The sequence below is a fragment of the Carcharhinus amblyrhynchos genome, chromosome 15 (genome assembly GCF_965287045.1).
Source record: "Carcharhinus amblyrhynchos chromosome 15, sCarAmb.v2.hapA, whole genome shotgun sequence".
NCBI classification, from domain to species: Eukaryota; Metazoa; Chordata; class Chondrichthyes; order Carcharhiniformes; family Carcharhinidae; genus Carcharhinus; species Carcharhinus amblyrhynchos.
Window position 1 is genome coordinate 19,994,133 of NC_137338.1, and position 19,720 is coordinate 20,013,852.

Below are 19,720 nucleotides of genomic sequence, written 5' to 3' on the forward strand. Positions count from 1 at the left end.
CCTATGAACACTTAAGCTCACCCTAGGACGTTTATAGCAAATCTGTAATGAATAGCAAATCCTTAGCAACAAATTCCTTAAAATTCTGTTAATGACTTGAGAATTAAAGTACATGAACATTTGAAATATAACTTTACATTTATGCTATATCTTTGACCATTAATTGGCTCAATTCTTAACTCCGTTATAAAATGACAAAATGCCGACTGTTTGATCTGCTTTTTCTCAAAATGCCTGTCATTTTTGAATCATGCAAATTGAACAAATATTTAAATGATTGCAGATATCAATGCAAATTGGACCCATTTATTGAAAAGTTATGAACAAATTAGTAAATGTTTAAAAAAAGATTTTTCATAATGTGAATTACATTAGATTAAAACAAAGCTCAAGGTATATATACATCATTGCATTTACATTTTTTGCGAAAGCAAAATATACAAAATCTTTCTTCAACATTCGTCATGGGTTTTGCATTTTGATAAAAAACCTTTAACTTTTTTTGAACACTTTTAGGACTTAAATTCTTCCAACCTCTAGTTTATGGTTTCATACCATTCTAGTAACAGGCCTGATGTTTAGTAAAACAAATGCAGAACATGCAATAGGAACTCACGTGACAAAAGTGAAACTCTTATTACTATTGCAAGTGTGAAAGATTTCTAATCTTCACACATGCTTCACACATTGAAGCTTACAACTCAAGCACTTGTAAGAGATTCCAATATGCCATTCTCTTTCACAACTTGCACCAGCTACTGAGCCAAGAAATGGACCTGATGGCTTAAACTGCAAATGAAACCTAGTGCCGGAGTCAACATAGTATTCATTCAATTATCCAACTTCAGTTGTCAAATCCTGTTAGAATTTACAAGCAAATAATATTAGTACCAATTCATGGTTCTTGGGCAAGGCGTGCACAATGACTTAATTATTATTTACATTATGGAATGAATGTCTTCGGGTATTAGGTTTACTCAAGATCCTCAATTGCATCATTAAACCATAATTCATTTGCTTAAAATTGTGTGGCAGCTATGTAATCTGTATTACTGCATAATGAATATATTGAATGGAGGGAGTAGTCATAAAATCATCTATATGCAGTTTTCACACAACAGTCAATTGAAGGCTGCATATTAGATACATTTTTTGATGTATTTAACCTTTTTTATGGCCATCATATACCCTGTATTACTTACACTTGATAGGAACTATTCCAACGCCTCCTCCAATGCTACTTACAACATCTGTTTGGAGGTAGGCAAATAAAGCTGCAAGATGGATTTGTCTCCAATTTACTTTCCCTTCCAATACATTGCATGTAATTACTCTGCAAAATTAGGTGCAGTTTAGCTATTCAAGTCTATTCAGGTCTACAGGGATTTCAATTATGACATTCAGATGTAATTTTAGTACTACACAACAAAAATCCCATGGCTCCTGGTATTATTGATAAACCACACATTCAATTTGCCATTTAGCTACAGCTGTGATACTCTTGTGCTTACTTGCCTTCATTTCATTTCTTTGTTTTCAGAATTCAACCCCAAATATCTCATCGCAGTTCAACCGGTGGCTGAGCAGAGCAAAGCGGCCTTGAAGAAAAAATGCAAAGGTTTCAGAATTTTATCTCTTAATTGCATTTAAGATTCAACTTGTTCCAAGTGCTGTTGATTTTATTCAATAGTTTCTTTCTTTCTTTGTTCCAACAAACGTACACACAAAATATTCCAGACGATGCCGAAAGCAACTAATGTCCACAATGCATAATCATGCTTATTTGTGATTTATATAAAATCAGAGCCAAATAGGGTTCAACAATCAATGAATCCAGTTTGCTTGACTTCAGATGGTAGCTTTGACATTCATGTGCTTTGAAATTAATTTTCATTTGTTGCTTGTGAACACAACTTATCAAAATATTGTGATATTACTTCAGGCAGAGCTTTTTAATTGGGCCTGAATCTCTAAGGAGCAGCAGTCACAGTTCAATTGCCACTCTATTCCTTTCTACTTACCCAGGTCAAGAGTTGCACATTTATTGCCTATTCTACTGACCCAGACCTGGTGAGAAATGTGCAACCTCCATGAACCTGGACTCCTCCCATGCAGGGCAATGGTGTTGGGGAAGGTGAACCCATATCCCCGTTTTACAGCACCAGCTGCTGTACAGCAGATAACTTTAATGTTCCAAGCCATACTGAGAAGCCAGACAGAGAATATATGTATAAGGTAAAATGGGTGCAGTGGTTGGTGGTAGGCTGGATTGAGGGGGGTGCTGGAAAGGATCAGGAGGATAGGATAAACTGGCTGATGTCAGATGGTCAGAGGGGGGTAGATTGGGGGAGGCAGTTGCGTGGGTGGTTGGGAGGGTAGTTGCGCATTAGGTATGTTATCTTGGAGCTGGGGGCTCAGGTATAGGGTTTGGGAGGGTCGGTTGGTAGTCAGTGGGTAATTGGGAGTTAGTCATGGTGTTGGGTGTAGTTGGGTGTGGGGAGTGCACGGTTAGTCAGGAATCGGGAAAGTAGTTGAGTGAGTAGGGTAGTCAGGAGGTCAGGAGCATAGCTAGGAGGTCCAGTGAGATAGTTGAGGTTTCCAGTGAGGTGTCAGGAGTATGTGTGGGTCAGCACCATAGTTATCCAGGAGTTAGAAGCAATTTTGATCCTTCTATCTTTTCCTGAGTGACTGTTCTGCAAAGAAAGTGGGACAATCTGAAGTCTCTAATTTAATTGGGCATATCAGATGGTTCCCAGTGCAGGGTAGTTACCCAGTGGAAGTTTAAACTTACTGGATGTTTGCTGTTTGCAGTGCAGCCCATGCCTAGGGTCCCCTGGTGGTTCCAGAAGTGTATCTTTTGGGGTATCCCCGTGGTACGGATCCCTGGATATTGGCAGTTCTGGGCCATTATTTTGGTGTGCTTTGAACATTTTGTGTTTGCAGTCATGTCAGTCTGCATCATGCACCTTTTAAATAAGGTGAAAGCTGTTAGACAATGACTATATTCTCTAAATTAGTAATCTTTGTATTTGCAAAGTGTTTGAGTGGAATTTTGCCTCTAGTGAGCAATAGCAGCAGCAGCTGTAACATCCTTTCCCACCCAGAACCATGGTCCTGTAGCATGTTAGCATGCTCTGCGATGTCAATTACCTTGAGATGAGGCTTTCTATCAAGTGGCTGAAGACTGGCATCTGTGGTAGAGGGGACCGAAGAAGGCAGTCACGATGGATCATCTTCTCGGCATCACTGGCTAAAGATGATGCCAAATACTTCAGCCTTATCTTTTGCACTCGCATGTTTCCATCATGGGTGGAAGTTCCTCCTCTAAGAGCTGTTGGTCAATTGGAATTGGGGACATGAGTTTAAATCCCACAATAGCAGCTGGTAATGAAATAAATCTGGGTCAAAAAACTATTATCAATAATGGTGATGGTGAAACTAATAAATTGTCAGTAGATGCAGCTCATTCACTGATACCCTTTATCCAGTTTGTCCCATACATGACCCTAGACTCACAATACTGCCATCTACTGCCTTAGCATGCTTTGACATCATATAACATTGCAACAGAAGAGTACAAGAAGAAAAAGCCAAGTGGATCACCCAGCATAGATCCAAGCATCAGATATCACAAAGCCACAACCAGCCTAGGCATTCCTTTAACTATCATCTAGGGACATGTGCCAAATTTGGGAGAGCTGTCTCACTGTCTGGCGAAACAGTAGTCTGATTGAATAGCTTCCAGAATCTTACCTTTCAGCTGGTGTCCCAGACTCCTCAGTCACCAACCCTGGGTGTGCCCTGTCCTTCAGGTGCAGAAGTTTACAAGCAGGAGAGGGCGGCCTTCCACTACGGACTATGAACATGTGAAACCTTGTGGTATTGGATCATACAAGGGCATGGAAACTGTGTACTAATTATCACCCACTATCCTCCCTCAGATGATGAATAACATAGAGTGTAGGTGGGGACTATCATCAAGAGTGATTCAGTAGCACCACTACTGACTGAACTTACTGAGTCCTGAAGGACAAAACTACCAGGCTAAGCCTGTGGAAGGTGGTGAGGGTATGAACATATGACAAATTTACTTGATCTCACTCTCACTCTATTGCAGATGCATCAGTCATTACAATATTGCCAGAGGTGAGTGCTACACAGCCCTGAAAGAGATGAAGTCTGTATCATGTTGTGCAGCACCAGCATTGCACTAAATGGAACAGATTCTGAACAGATCTAGCAACTCAAGATTGGGCAACTGTGCGGTGCTGTGGGCCATCATCTGCAGCATAATTGTACTTGACCACAGTCTGTAACCTCATGGCCTGGCGTATCCCCCACTCAATCATTACCATCAAGCTAAGGTATCAACCCAACTTCAATAAAGTGTATAGTAGGGCATGCCAGCAGCAGCATCAGGTGTTCAGGAACTGAGGTGTGAACTTGAGGAAGCTACTGAACAGAGCTGTAACATATACGTGCTAAACAGTGGAAAGAGTATGGACAGAGCTAATTCATCCAACAAACACTAGATCCAATCAAAACTCTGCAATCCTGTCGCATCCCGCGGTGAATAGAGAATTAAACAGAGGCTCAATGAACATCCTCATCCTCAGTGATTCTGGAGTCCAGCATGTGATTTGAGTGGAAAAGGCAGGGCTGAATATTTGGCATCATCTTCAGCCAGTGCTGCCAAGTAGATGATCCATCTGGACTGTCTTTTGCGGTGCCCTCTATCACAATGTCAGATTTCAGTCAGGTAATAGGAAACAGTTAGGAAACAGGTGAATGCACTGGACTACCATTTTGAAGACTGAAGACTTTTACCCCAGAACTTGCTGCATCTCTAGTCAAGCTGTTTCAGTGCAATTATATTGGTTTTTACCCATCAAAATTGAAACTTTTCATAAATAAACTATCTATAAAAAGCAGATGAAATGCAATTTGTTCAGTTACCTCCCCATCAGACTACTCTCATTCATCAGCAGAATGATAATAATTGTCATCAATTGAGCTATTAAATAGCACTTATCCCCCAATAATTTAGTTACCAATGCTCAGTTTGGGCTTGACCAGGGCCACTCTGCTCCTGAACTTATTAGTTTTGATTCAAATATAGGCCAAAGAACTGAACTCAAGTGGAGAGGTGAAAATGATTGCATTTGACATCAAGGCAGCATTTGACTGAATGTGGCCCCAAGCAGCTCTGGCAAAGCTGGAATCAGTGAGAATTGGGGAAGACTGTCCACTGGTTGGAGTCATACCTAGCACAAAGGAAGATGAGTAGTCATGGAATCATAGAAACCATACAGTGTAGAAGGAGGCCATTCAGCCCATTGAGTCTGCACCAACTTTCCAAAAAGGCATCCTACCAAGGCCCCTCCCCCCATTCCCACATCTGTAACCACAAGCATTTACTATGGCTATTCCATCTAACCTACTCATCTTTGGACACTAAGGAGTAATTTAGCATGGCCAATCCCCCTAACCTGTATACCTTTGGACCATGACAGACAACCAGAGCACGTGGAGGAAACCCATACAGACAGAGGGAGAACATACAGATTCCACACAGACAGTGACCCAAGAGTGGAATCAAACCTGGGTGTCTGATGCTGTGAGGATGCAGTGCTAACCACTGTGCCACTGTGCCTCCAAGCGAAGGGGATGCAAACACAGGGAAAAGAGATTCCTGCTACTGGGCACCATAAATCCTGATCTGCTGTTGAAATGCCACGGATCTAATTTCTTAAACTCAACCTGCTGTTGGGAAGCCTAGATTTTGGCTCCTGCTTGATTAATTCCTCCCGCCTGCCACAATTCCATTTCCCATTGGCCCCATTGAATTCCACCCAACTTTCCTTTCTGCATTTGCTCTGGAAAGAACTTGCCCTTCATCATCTGCCGTACCTTCAAACTCCCATCAGTCTAGTAACCTAGCATTTCCCATGATACTTCCACAGCCATCAATTTTCTCAATATCTATCTTACTTCCATCTATGACAATCCTGTCCACAGTGAACCTCAATACTCTCCCATCCCTAGTCATGACTCCCGCCTTTTCATTCTCAAGCCTTCAAAAAAGCACTGTTACAACCAGTCCCAGGTGGGGGACCACAAAATGTATTATTAATCTGGCGAGACCCCTCAATTTGGCACCATCCTGCTGGGATACCTTCTAATTGTTGTGACAGCACAAACTTAAATACATTGGTGCACAATTGGCTCAGTCATTCATCATCAGTTCTGATTAGACCAATCAAGCAATATTATTCCTCCTTTGTCAAAGTGGCCCACTAGAGAGCAAAATAAATCCCCTGGCTCATTTTCTCTACTGCTATACATCAGTTCCATCTCCACCATCATATTTAAAAGTAAATGTGAGCAACTCATGGACCTGTCTGTCATTGACATTGAGATGATCTCTCAAACCCAGTGACAGCTTCTGCTGATTCCATACCCCTCCTCATGACCTTTTTCAGCTCTGTTAAAGGGTCATCCAGGCTCAAAACATTGGCTCCATTTTCTTTCCACAGATGTTGGTAGACCTTTGGAGATTTTTCAATATTTTCTCTTTTGGTTCTGAGCAGCCACTTCCTCTCCACCTTTCCTCATATCCTCTGAGTTAATTTATTTCTATGTCCTTCACCCATGATCCAATTCCCATTAAATTGATATTTACCCATTTCCCTATCCTGGCACCATGGTAGCTGACGTTAGAAATATTTTCTTTTACCCCACTGAAAAACAAATTGCACCTTCCTAGAAAAACATGGGGCACACTTTTACATACCCCAATTGAATTTGAAGATAGGGACGTTGTATGTTGTTGCCTAAAAGGTTTAGTGGAATGGTCTGGACACTAACTAACTGTGTACACATACACAAGACAGTAGGCTTCTTCAGTCCAACAGTGATCTCCAATTTAGATTATTAGCCATATGACTCCTCTTACATCATCATGTGGACAGTTCTGATTGTTGGAGAACAATCATCTCGGTGCCAGGACATTGCTGCAGGAGTTCCTCAGGGAGACCTAAGCCCAACCATCTTCAGCTGCTTCATCAATAGAATCAATTCCTTCCATTAATAAGGTAGAAATGGGGATATTCATTGATGATTTCACAATGTTCAGCATTATTCACAACTTCTCAGGAACTGAAGCAGTCCAGGACCATATGCAGCATTAATATACAACATTAATATTCCTCCTATGTCCATACCTTAAAGGAATTCCATGGAAGAGGATCAGAGCAGAGCGGAGTCTGGAATCCCTACAACATCAATTTCTCATTGATAAATAATACACTGGATAAAAATTGTACCACCACTGATCATTATGATATTTTGTTGGCATTTTCAATGTTCTACAGTGCACCTGTTCCCTGGAATGTGTATTTCTCTCAACCGCCACTCTGAATTATCCTCACCTCTACTTGATTTGTTCTTTCTTTCACTTGCACTTGTCAGAAAAGAATTTTGATTACTGATGGTTGCATGGATTGGCTTATTTGAGTAACAGTTAGTACTGTCAGTCTGAATCCACAAACCTTTTGCTCTTGGCTTTCCTGGTTCTTGGTATCACATGTTTCATATCTATGTATCCATTGCAAACTAGATGCACTTATATAAATAGCATATACCCATCAATGTTCTTAATTACATCTGGTGACAGTTGCTGCTGTACTTTTTGCTCATATTGCATGTTTGGCTTTTGGATATGTTAAAAGTTGAAACATAAATAATATTTTTTAAATGCTGAAAAATCCAAATCTTACTCTTATGAAGAGTGCATTATACCCTGTCTAACATGCATATACCTTACACCTTCATTTCAGGGAACCTGGATCTCCAAAAACCTCCACAGATAATGATAGCTACTCGAACCCCCACATCTGTGTTTCTCACATGGACCAACAGTTTTAAAGGAAACGTTTACAAGCATGTTGGCAATGAATGCGCCGATGAAAGGTAATTAAATTTCAACGATGCGTTTAAAAATGATCGTTGAAAGGAATAAAGAAACCTTTTGTAGGTTCCTAGTTTATTAAGAAGCATTTTCTTAAATGCAGATGTTTATCTCCGATTTTTATCATTCAAAGTGCACATTATGGAATGTTCTCAAGAAAAGATTATACCACATGGTTTAACTTCACTGAAAAATTCAAAATACTGAGGAGAATTTTGAGGAAAGAGGCTGTAGCTTCCCCAAAATGATTGAAGATGACTTACCATTTAGTTTCTACTGACTGTATGATTGTAATTACCTTCCGCATGGTTCAGTGCTGGGTGACTGGATTGCCAATCTGAGTTATATGATAGGCTCTTTTAGCCTATTGCTTAGGACCATGGTTGCCATTTCATAGTGGTACTGGATGAAGCTTGGCCTATCCACTATAATATCAGTTGCTATAATATCAGTTGACAATCCAACCAGAGAGGAGCCCAGCAGATTTTATTTAATGGAATTTGGAGGAACAGGAGTTCATCTCTGGGTTCTACTGAAAATGACCCTCTGCCTCACTGAGATCCCCCCATTTCCTGAAATCAAATTGCAACCCCACCTCAACCCCCCCCCTTCTTTTTTAGCCCTGGAGGTCAAGTTGCCTACCAGTATTGTGGCAGTTTGGCATTGGCTTTGTTTTCCCCATAGCCCCTTCCCTATTCTAATGGAAACCCAATGTTGTAGCCTTCTCTGTTAACTTAAACATGCTCAAGTCAAATCTACCTCAATGAATTGAGTGAGCTCAATGGAAATCAAGTGGCATAGTTGTTAGCACTGCTGCCTCACAGTGCCAGGGACCTGGGTTCAATTCCTGGTTCAGGTCACTGTCTGTGTGGAGTTTGCATATTCTCCCCAAGTCTGCTTGGGTTTCCTCCAGGTGCTCCGGTTTCCTCCCACACTCCAAAGAAAAGCGGGTTAGGTTGATTGGCTATGCTAAATTGCCACTTAGTGTCAGGACGACTAGCAGGGTAATATGTGGGGTTACGGGGATAGGGGCTGAGTGGGTTTGTGATCAGTGGAGACTCGATGGACCTAATGGCCTCCTTGACACTGGGAATTCTATGATTCTATTCTATGAAAACTGTTCCTAATCTGTCAGCTGGCTTCTTTTTTCGCTAATTAGTTTTGACAATCGTAAAATTTGTGCACTAACCAAATATACCATTGTGTGAATCCACCAATTATTTCTTTCTCACCAATGCAAATATGTATCAGAAATCTAAGAACCTGAATGTTTCAATCATGGAGCAACAATACTTGACATTTGGTTCTTTATCTCAGCAACTACAAATAATTAATTTCTAATCTCTATCAATCTTAATCTCTTTTATTTGTAAATATATTGGATAGTGCAGCATTGCTTCACAAAAAAGTATATTTATTGCATTTGGTTTATTTACATTCTGTAACTTAACACATTAGCACATTGATCTTTGAAAGTGAATAATTTTACAAGCTCCTTTGTAAAATATATGTGCTATTAGTTACTGTCTGTCTAAAGGATATAGAGAACATTGCATTAATGGAAGTTTTCTGTGATTAAATGGAAAACAAATAATGCTCCTTACTTCTCAAAAAAGTATGTTCTTTGGTATTCATATGATGGGGTATATAATTCATATTTTTAGCCTCCAGTGGCAACATCAATCACTCACAGGTCAAGCATAGCACAAGCACACTTATGAACTTGCTGTGTATGGCCAGTGGTTCAATGCCAATGGGTGCTGAATTACAGTTTTATAATGTGGACTCATGCCTGCAGTGAAGTAGGGTTGAGTGTGCCAATGCTCAACTCATGGATAACTCTTGGAGCTGTGTGAGAGAGAACAGATTTTCATTCCATTTGTCTGGGTTGAGAGCTGAGGGAGTTGTAAGTTAGCACATTGTAACATCTTTATTTTATAATTTATTTCAAAAATAACATTTGATGTGTTTTATATATACCATTCTATAAAGTCTGAGTGGGAATTGTGTTATACAATCTTGGGGATAAATGATCAAAACAGAGGTAAGTTCCTCCACTGTTATTATTAAAGGGGTGTTATTGTTGCCATTGCAGTGGGGAAATTCAATTATTGGGAAAATAACTAAACCCTTTGTTATTATATTTGTGAAACAGACTATTTATATAGTCCAATGCTTTGAGCAAAAGCTCTTTCTCTAATAACATTTGGCTCTCAAGTTATTAATTCAAAGACCCTTCAAACTGAGGAAAAGTTGAAGAGAATGATGAGGCGAAACCATATTTGCCTGAGATTCATGGAGTTTCATTAGGACTCTCATAGGCTTTGGGTTTGAATATACCTTCATGTAATTTGTACAATTAAAAATATAGCAGTTAACTAAGTAATAAAGTATACGCCTATGCGATAAAAGCACAGATAATTATTCAGAAATTAAGGTGTTGCTCATAAGACTATTCTTATTCCAAAGGTATGAATTTACTACTAGATTTATGATGGTATCAGTATAAATCTGGCATCAAATTGAAAATATAACACCAGGCCATAATGATTACTTTGGAATTTGAGTCACTGTTGAGCTCCATGCCAAGCCCTTGAGAAACAAGGCTGTAACGTAGCAGCTGGAGCTCACAAATTGGCCCAAGATTTGCTGTTAAAGTAACAGTGAGTTTAATGGTGCTTGCTGTTATTAATATGCAAATTACACAGCAGTTTGTGGCAGGGAAGAGAATTGCAAATTGTCACAAGTTATTTATTGAACATTTTGTGCCAGTCTGCAATTTGCTTTGTATTAATGGTAGCTTACCCTCATGCCTCATTTCATGCCCTGTGAATTTCATGAACTTACCCCATTTTTGAATTAGTGGCTATTTAAACTCACTGTGGAAAGTTGGGCTGATTTGAAATAGAATAAGTAACTTTTAATGAGGAATTGTATGTTTACATTATGTCAGTCAATCTCTGGCAAAGAAAGGGACCAATATAAACTGTAGAGTTTCATTCCTGCAGGTTTTTTAAATTGAAAATTTAATTTCCTAAAATTCATTTTCTTATTTTTCCTTTCTTAATCCAATCTCTCTTCCCTTTCACTTCTCTTTAAGGATCAGACTTAGGCCTCACTTTATTCACAATAACTTGCCGTCTATGTCCATTGTTCTGATTCTTGCTCGATCTTTCAATTTTATTAGTTAAAAATAAAGGGCAGGATTCTCCAGTCTTGTCCTTGGCAGGATCCATTGTGAGTGAGATGTGAAAATTTGGTATTCCAGCCGAAACTCCATTCACTCTCAGTGGCACCAGAAAATCCCAGCCACGAATGAGGACAGGAGATTTTAGCCATAGACTGTCATCTAACATTTACCAAGGTCCATGATACCCATTGTCCTCACTGCACTTGCACTTCTGGCAACCTTCAGAGAAAACAACTTGCCAGCTGAAGAGTGTGGGAAGAAGTCTTGCTAATGGATTATGCCAAGAGATCAGCCTTCAAATTCTGGGCCAATGTAAATAATCTCTGGCCAAGTTATTCATTAATTTAAATGTAACCCTCTTGGGTCTGCAGATTGTAATGCATATGTGTGTGTGCAGAACTGGAGATTACCAACTGCATACATTGAGCACATCCTGTGAAATGTCAGTGCTGTTTGGAATATTGGAAGAAACAGTGAGTGTAAGTGAGACAACATTGAGATTAGAGATTAATATAAGGAAATTGGGATCAAATGAAGCCACTGAGCCCAATACCCTTTTCGTCACTATCTGTGTTAGTAACAAAATAAATCATAATAAATCATGACCACAATAAATGATGACCGCAAGTCAGTTTCTTCAGCAGTATTTAAAGATTCTGAGCCCACCCACATGTGGTGTGGGCATATAATGAGAGATTTGCTGCCATGTGAAATGTTATTGAGCAGCCCAGTGAGGCGCTTGAACAATTTTTCCACAATGTTGACTTCTTTGAAGCAGTCTTCAGTACCCACCGAATATATGTCACCATTTGTGGTTATCCACTGCATTCTGCACAGCTTTATCATAATGAAAACACAGCCCTTGCCACAGTGAGCAGCTGAGGAGAAATTGGAGGAAGAGGAGGAGGAGGCAGTTACCTTTCTTGGCAACCTTTTCTGGTTGGGTTGTCCATGATTGACTCATCCAACTGCAGTAACTGTGAATACAATTCCCCATTCCTCATTTGCCTACAGTCCCTCAGTTTACTTGCCACCTCTTAATGAACGCCCTAACTTTCTCTTGAACACAAAACCAACATTCCAAGCCAACTTTATGGAATAAGTCATCCAGTATTCCAAAGAAAAGTCAACTATCCACCTTTTGTGCATTCCCTTGGTATCTGTCTTCTGTGTGCCTTTACCTGCCCTAGTACTCCTAAACAATGTAATCTGGTAGTTGCAGCATGGTTGGTGGAAGGCTGATGATTGCTGAAATCTTGCTGAGTGTTTATGCCAGTCAGATGTTATGGTTCCACCGACAGTGCACCCCCATCACGGGCTTCTTGGTGACAATGATGTGTTCAACAGGAAACTCTGTTAACAATGGAAGGATTATAAGATCCTCCCTTCAGCGAGCGGTGTGCCATCTCCTGCCACTGTGAACATATCGTGGGGGGGAGGAAAGTCCTGTCCTATGACTTTCACCATAGGAGGGTGCAGATGGACTTGCAGGTTGCCATCAAGCAACTAGTCCTACAAGGCTCAGCTTCAGACTGCACCGTTTGGCATGGGCAGCAGCAGACTGAGCTGGCTGGCAAACAGGCATCAGAAAGAGCACTGGCAATGGTGTAAGGTTGAATACTCTCTTCTTTGGAGAGGCCAGTAAGCTCATGCTCCTTGGAGTTACTGTGAATGCCCCAGGGTGGCACCTCCATTGTCCTGAAATGTCAATCATAGCACGCCCATCATTCTTTCTCCGTATCCTATGCTATCAGATGTCTCAATGGTGTTGTCTACATCCAAACTTGTGCGTGCCCTTGTCCTCCAGGAGGCTTCGACACAGTATTTCCTATTGGCGTCTGAAAAGAGAAAGGCACAAGGCTAAAATGAGGACAGTGGAAAAACAGGCAGTGGGTTGTGGGCTGATGGGAGAGGAGCAAGAAATTGATGCATACACCATCTGCAATGTGGGAATCAGAAGAGATTGTCAGATGAGAAGCAAGAAGGAAATTAGTTAGCAACATACCATCACCTTCAATACTTCCAGCTGCAGGTATGGCCTCAGTCATAGCTGGACCAGTAGTGGTGAACATGTTCTCTGCCTTGGAGATAACGACTTGAAATTGTGCCTGTCCCCCACTGGTTATATGCTGCTCTCCACAGTTATGTGTCCCCTTGTTCTGTTAGAGAGAAAGGAGAATGTGTCAATGAGCGTGATATACTATGTTGATGTGGTTACTGTGGTTGAATAATGGCAGTATGTGTGAGTTGTGAGATGCAGATGCAAGATTTGCAGCAGTGCTGAATGTGTGAGGGTTAGGTAAAATATATGACTGTTAGTTATGCATCATGATTGATAGAGATTATTGGTAAATGACTCAGGGGGACTGTGATGCATTGTGGAGTTTGTGAAACTAGGGGTACAGTTGGTGGAATAAGGCATTAGAGATGCATTCATTGACCTTAACCACTCAAGTGAGGTTATTGAACTTCTTTTGGCACTGCAGTCAGGTCCTTGGGGCTGCACTCCTGACATTGAAAACACCGCTGTCTGCTTCCATTGCCTTCCCAGAGTTTGTCTGGATGGCTTCCTTCGCTTCTGCATATTGAGGTCATCTCTCCTCCTTTCCACTTCCTGCATTGAGTCCTCCAATTCTACATAGGAGAAGATTGGAGCTCACTGTGTCTTTTCCAGATTGAACTCACTTCTGTAATGAGCTCCAATACTGACTCGTTTTGATTTGATTTGATTTATTGTCACATGTATTAGTATACAGTGAAAAGTATTGTTTCTTGTGCACTATACAGACAAAGCATACCATTCATAGAGAAGGAAATAAGAGAATGTAGAATGTAGTGTTACTGTCATAGCTATGGTGTACAGAAAGATCAATTCAAAGCAAGGTACGTCCATTCAAAAGTCTGATAGCAGCAGGGAAGAAGCTGTTTTTGAGTTGATTGGTATGTGACCTCAGACTTTTATATCTTTTTCCCTGTGGAAGAAGATGGAAGAGAGAATGTCCAGGGAGCATGGGGTCTTTAATTATGCTGGTTGCTTTCCTGAGGCAGTGGGAGGTATAGATAGAGTCAATGGGAAGTTAGTTTGCGTGATATACTGGGCTACATTCATGACCTTTTGTAGTTTCTTATGGTCTTGGGCAGAGCAGGAGCCATACCAAGCTGTGATACAACCAGAAAGAATACTTTGGGCGGCACCATAGCACAGTGGTTAGCACTGCTGCTTCACAGATCCAGGGACCTGGGTTCGATTCCTGGCTTGGATCACTGTCTGTGTGGAGTTTGCACGTTCTCCTCGTGTCTGCGTGGGTTTCCTCCAGATGCTCCAATTTCCTCCTACAGTCCAACGATGTGCGGGTGAGGTTGATTGGCCATGCTAAAAATTGCCCTTAGTGTCCTGAGATGCATAGGTTAAAGGGACTAGTGGGTAAAATATGTAGGGATATGGAGGTAGAGCCTGGGTGGGATTGTGGCCGGTGCAGACTTGATGGGCTGAATGGCCTCTTTCTGTACTGTAGGATTTCTATGATTTCTATGGTGCATCTGTGAAGGTTGGTGAGAATTGTAGCTGGCATGCCAAATTTCCTTAGTCTTCTGAAAAAGTAGAGGCCTCGGTGGGCTTTCTCAGTGTTGGCATGGGGGGACAGAACAGATTGTTGGTAATCTGGACACCTAAAAACCTGAAGCTCTCTATCATTTCTACTTCGCCCCCATTAATGTAGACAGAGGCATGTTCTACACTATGCTGCCTGAAGTCAATGACAATCTCCTTCATTTTGTTGACATTGAGGGAGAGATTATTGTCGTCACACCAGTTCACCAGATTCCCTATCTCTTTTCTGTGCTCCGTCTCATTATTGTTTGAGATCTGACCCACTTCGATGCTGTCATCAGCAAACTTGAAAATCAAGTTGGATGGGAATTTGGCCACATAGTAATAAATATTTAAGGAGTATAGTAGGGGCTGAAGACACAGCTTTATAGGGAGTGGTGAGATAACGGAGTTTAAGGCTAAGATCAGCCAAGATAGTATAGAATCAAATGACAGGGCAGGTTTGATGGGCCATATGGTCTGTTGTTGCTCCTATTTCTTATGTTCTTAAGAGTAGCTTAATTGCATATCATTATTCCCATTTTCAAGCTTTATCCAATATTTCGCCGAAGTTTTTAATGCTAGGTTTTTGGGGTCGAATAGAGAGAGGACATGTTGGCTTTTCTTCGTGCTCTGCTTCTTTGCTTTCGGCTCACATCTAACCCATGATGCCTTGCCCTTTTATTGTAGCTTGTTATCTTCTCGTCTCCTGTGTCTTTTCCTTTTTTTATATTGCTCATGTTAGTTTTTTCTTGTGTGGGGTTGTGGATGGGGTTGTATATATGTGTGTGGGGGAGAAAGGTTGGTTTGGGTGAAAGGTGTTGGCTGGGACCTCTATAATGAGTGGGTGATGGCTGCATGGGTTCTGCCATTTTGTACGTGTTTGGGGATAGGTGATTGTTGAGGTGTTGTGTATCAGGGGGAGGGGTCTGTTACGCTGGGGACCTTTGTTGTGTTTCTAGAGTTTGGGAGAATCTTTTTGGGTTTTCTGGCTGGGCCAGTTTTATGTGCTTGTTGCTAAGTAAGTGGGAGTGAAGAAGATTCCTGGAGTTTCCTGATAGGGATGTTGATGGTAGGTAGTGGGTTGAAGGGTGTTTTGTTGTCTTCCTGTGTCTTGGCGCTTTTGCCTCCCATGTATATGTCTGTTGGGTGTGCAGGGTGGTTCGGTGTGGCGGGATGGTACCATACATGCTGTGTCCCAAATATGTTGAATGTTTTGTGTTTGGGGGTGGAGTTTTGAGAGGGAGTTTTCACAATAAAGTTTGAGTATTTTGAAGTTCATGTTGGGTAAAGAACAAAAGAGAAGGATGGTTCGAGGTTTACATTTTTAGTCAGGATCTTGTTTACTAGGTATGATGAGTTCCCCTTTGTTCAGGGTCTCATATTTTTTTTAAGTGATCCAGTGGGGTTAGTGGTTGCCTTCCCTGGGTGATGAGTCCTTCTGTGGCCAGGGTTCCTTCCATTGTTCAAGGTGATTCAGGGAGTCTAGAAATTTGCATTTTTTAAGGGAGGGCCCTTTTTTTAATATTGGTGAACTATCCTTTGTCAAAGGTTTTTCCATTTTTTCAGGTGATTGAATACTTGCATCTTCCTAGACTTGTCTGTTAATTGTTGTGAGCCCACATGTGGCTAGCATGTCCTCCATTTTTAGATTGCTTGAGAAGTTTTCAATCTATATTTTTGTTGGAGGGGTTTATCTTTTTAAGAGTGGATCTGTTTGGCTGTCCTCATGTGTTCCTATGTGTATCAGATTACCCCCAGTGTTTGTTGTGAAACTGTAATGAACTGTGGACGGTGCCCAGGAACCATCAGAAAATCCTTATTTTTATGTGGATGCAGAAGGTTCACTCACCCAGGGCTGCTGAAGGTTGAGCCCACGCCCTGTTGAAGTTCATTTAACTCCTGTTTATCCCACGTCTGGGGCTGGCTGTGGATAGTGTCTGGCCATTCTTGCCTTTCCTCTCAAGTAAAATTCCAACTGAGGTTTAATATTGCGAATTTAGCTTGCATCCCACCCGGTTTCGCTGCTTTCTAGCGCTTTATCAAGGGAAGGGAGAGTTGATTTCACTGCCTTGTGCTTTGCGTCCTTTCCATGGTCCTTCCATTGAGCCATAGAATCCCACAGTGCTGAAAGAGGCCCTTCGGCCCATCGAGTCTGCACCGAACACAATCCCACCCAGCCCCTACCCCCATATCCCCACATATTATACCCACTAAACCCTCTAACCTCCGCTACCCTGGACATTAAGGGGCAATTTCTTAGCATGGCCAATCAACCTGACCTGCACACCTTTGGACTGTGGGAGGAAACCGGAGTACCGGGAGGAAACCCACGCAGACACGAGAAGAACGTGCAAACTCCACACAGACAGTGACCTGAGCCGAGAATCAAACCCAGGACCCTGGAGCTGTGAAGCAGCAGTGCTGACCACTGTGCTACCGTGCCGCCCTAATCCAGATCCTGTTTTCTCAAGCAGCCTTGGGGTGAGTGTGTGTCCTGTACCAAACTCCTGTTCCTTGCTCCCTGTGGGAGTAAAGGAAGTTCTACTTTCCTATCTGTTCTACATACGGGCTTAGATCTCACACCTTCCTGTTCTTGAGTGGCTGGGAGCTGTTGCAGCTCATTGATTTCTGTGGGTTTGAGATCCGCCCCTTCCCATCTCTGAATGATCAGGAGGTGGTCTGGCCAGTCCCATCACTGGGAGGTGGGGGGCATATCCCTCTTTACCTATCTTATCCTGTAAGTGTCTAAACACTTTTTAAAAGACAAAATTATACCTGCCTCTATTACCGCTAATGCTTGTTCCAGACACTCACCACTCTCTGCGTGAAAAAATTGCCCCTCTGGACACTATTGTATCTCTCCCCTCTCACCTTAGAAATATGCTGTCTAGTTTTAGATTCCCCTACCTTTGGGAATAGTTATTGACTTTCTAGCTGATCTATGCCCCTCATTATTTTGTAGATCTCTGTAAGATCATTCCTCAGTCTTCTACACTCCAGAGAAAAAAGTCCCAGTCTATCAACCCTCTCCTTGTAACTTAAACTGTGAAGTCTCAGTAGCATCCGAGTAAGTCTCTTCTGCACTCTTTCTAGTTTAAGAATCTCTGTTGTGTCCCCTTGTCATCTGTGTGGGAACCCCTTTTTGGCCTTTAGTTCCTGGGTCAGTTCCCTGTCTTCAATTCCAGGTGGTTAGGCAGAAAGGAAAGCTGTTTCTAATAGAAGAGTCATAGAGCTGCTTGGGGGAAATACACTTTTACAAAGCAGACCAGCATATCTAATAAATATAAAATGGGAAAAGTACATATTGAATAAGAAAACAAAAGAGAAAATAGGGAATGGAGATGGGTTATTTGTCTATTTCCAACCTATTAAATAGAAGAACAATATTTGAAAAGGAGGAATTTTTTTTAAAAATTAAGGAATTATGAGATTGAAATGAAGCAAGAAAGAAAAATGAAAGTAACAGAATGAAAAAAATGTATGATTAGTAATCTTGTTTTAGCTTTAACTCTGCAATCCATTGAAGGGTACTTTAAAAATGAAAGTGAGCATAAAAATTACATTAAAAATGAATGTGGCAAAGATGAGATGTAAAAGTTGACTAACCCTTATTAAATGGTACAAGGGTCTCACAAATACAGGCTAGAATTTTCCGGCTGTGAGTGCTGGTGGGGTCTTCAGATTCCACCGATGGTGCAACCCCATTCTGGGTTTCCCGACGGAAGTCAATGGGAAATCCCATTGACAGTGGCAGGACTCGAAGATTCTGCTGCTGGCGAAAGGCACACCATGTCCCACAGCAAGAAACACCTGTGGGGAGGCCAGAACACTTCCCCCCACAACATTAATGTGGCATTGAGAATACTGTCGCCCACACAATGATGTAAGAAGGCACTTGACCCAGACCTTGGATCAGTGTGGTATTGGTCAGTGACATTTTAAGACCCAGAATGAAGATAGCTCCTTGCCTGTACCCTTTATATAATTTATGTGTAGTCACAAATAGTTAATAAAGGCTTGCTATTAACATACAGAAGGCTATAAAGATTTATTTAACAGGCATCAACAGCATACAAACAAAATGTAGGGAATGTGATATTTTTGTAATCAGTTTATCGTTCTTTATTACGTAAACATTTTGATTTGATTTGATTTGATCTGTGGGAAGTATAGACAGAGTCAATGGATGGGAGGTTGATTTGCATGATGGATTGGGCTACATTCATGACATTTTGTAGTTTTGTGCAATCTTGAGCAAACCAGGAGCCATTCCAAACTGTGATACAACCAGAAAGAAGGCTTTCTATGGTGCATCTGTAAAAGTTGGTGAGAGTTCAAAGAAGACATGCCAAATTTCCTTGGTTTTCTGAGAAAGTAGAGGCATTGGTGGGCTTTCTTAACTATAGCGTCGGCATGAGGGTACCAGGATAGGTTGTTGATGATCTGGACACCTAAAAACTTGAAGCTTTCAACCATTTCTACTTCATCCCCATTGATATAGACAGGGGCATGTCCTCCACTATGCTTCCTGAAGTCGTTGACAATCTCCTTCGTTTGTTGACATTGAGGGAGAGTTTGTTGTCGTTGCTGATGTCGTTGCGGTATTGTCGTTGGGTATACAAACTTGACATTAACAGGTGTAGAACACATATAATGGGTGTTTTTTTTAAAGAAGGAAATGTCTGTCCTGCATTCTAAATTTATTGCTTGGAATCATCATTTAATTCACTGATATTGCAGATACCTAGCCTCCTTGCTGCGTGTTTCTTGTGGCAGGAGGGGGCAGGCCACTCACAGTTGCAGGATCTTCTGATCCTGCTAATGTCAATGGAATATACTATTGACCCCAGGGATGCACTGTCGGTGGGATTAGAAGATCCCGCTGGTGTGAATATCTAAGGAACCCTGCCCAATGATTCTGTTTAATCCCTGGCAGCTGCTTTCAATTCAGCATTATTTCAAAGTGGTG

At 41.4% G+C, this 19,720-nt stretch overlaps 1 protein-coding gene across 32 annotated transcripts in view; it reads left to right on the forward strand.

The window, feature by feature from the left end:
• abi3bpa (ABI family, member 3 (NESH) binding protein a) overlaps window positions 1-19,720 on the forward strand; it is a 343,447-nt gene that overhangs the window by 64,718 nt on the left and 259,009 nt on the right. For all 32 annotated transcript variants that reach the window (XM_080203511.1, XM_080203521.1, XM_080203530.1 and 29 more), the window contains exons 3-4: window positions 1,541-1,618; window positions 7,839-7,971. In XM_080203511.1, the coding sequence (XP_080059637.1) occupies window positions 1,541-1,618; window positions 7,839-7,971 (211 nt within the window). The remainder of the gene's footprint in view (window positions 1-1,540; window positions 1,619-7,838; window positions 7,972-19,720) is intronic.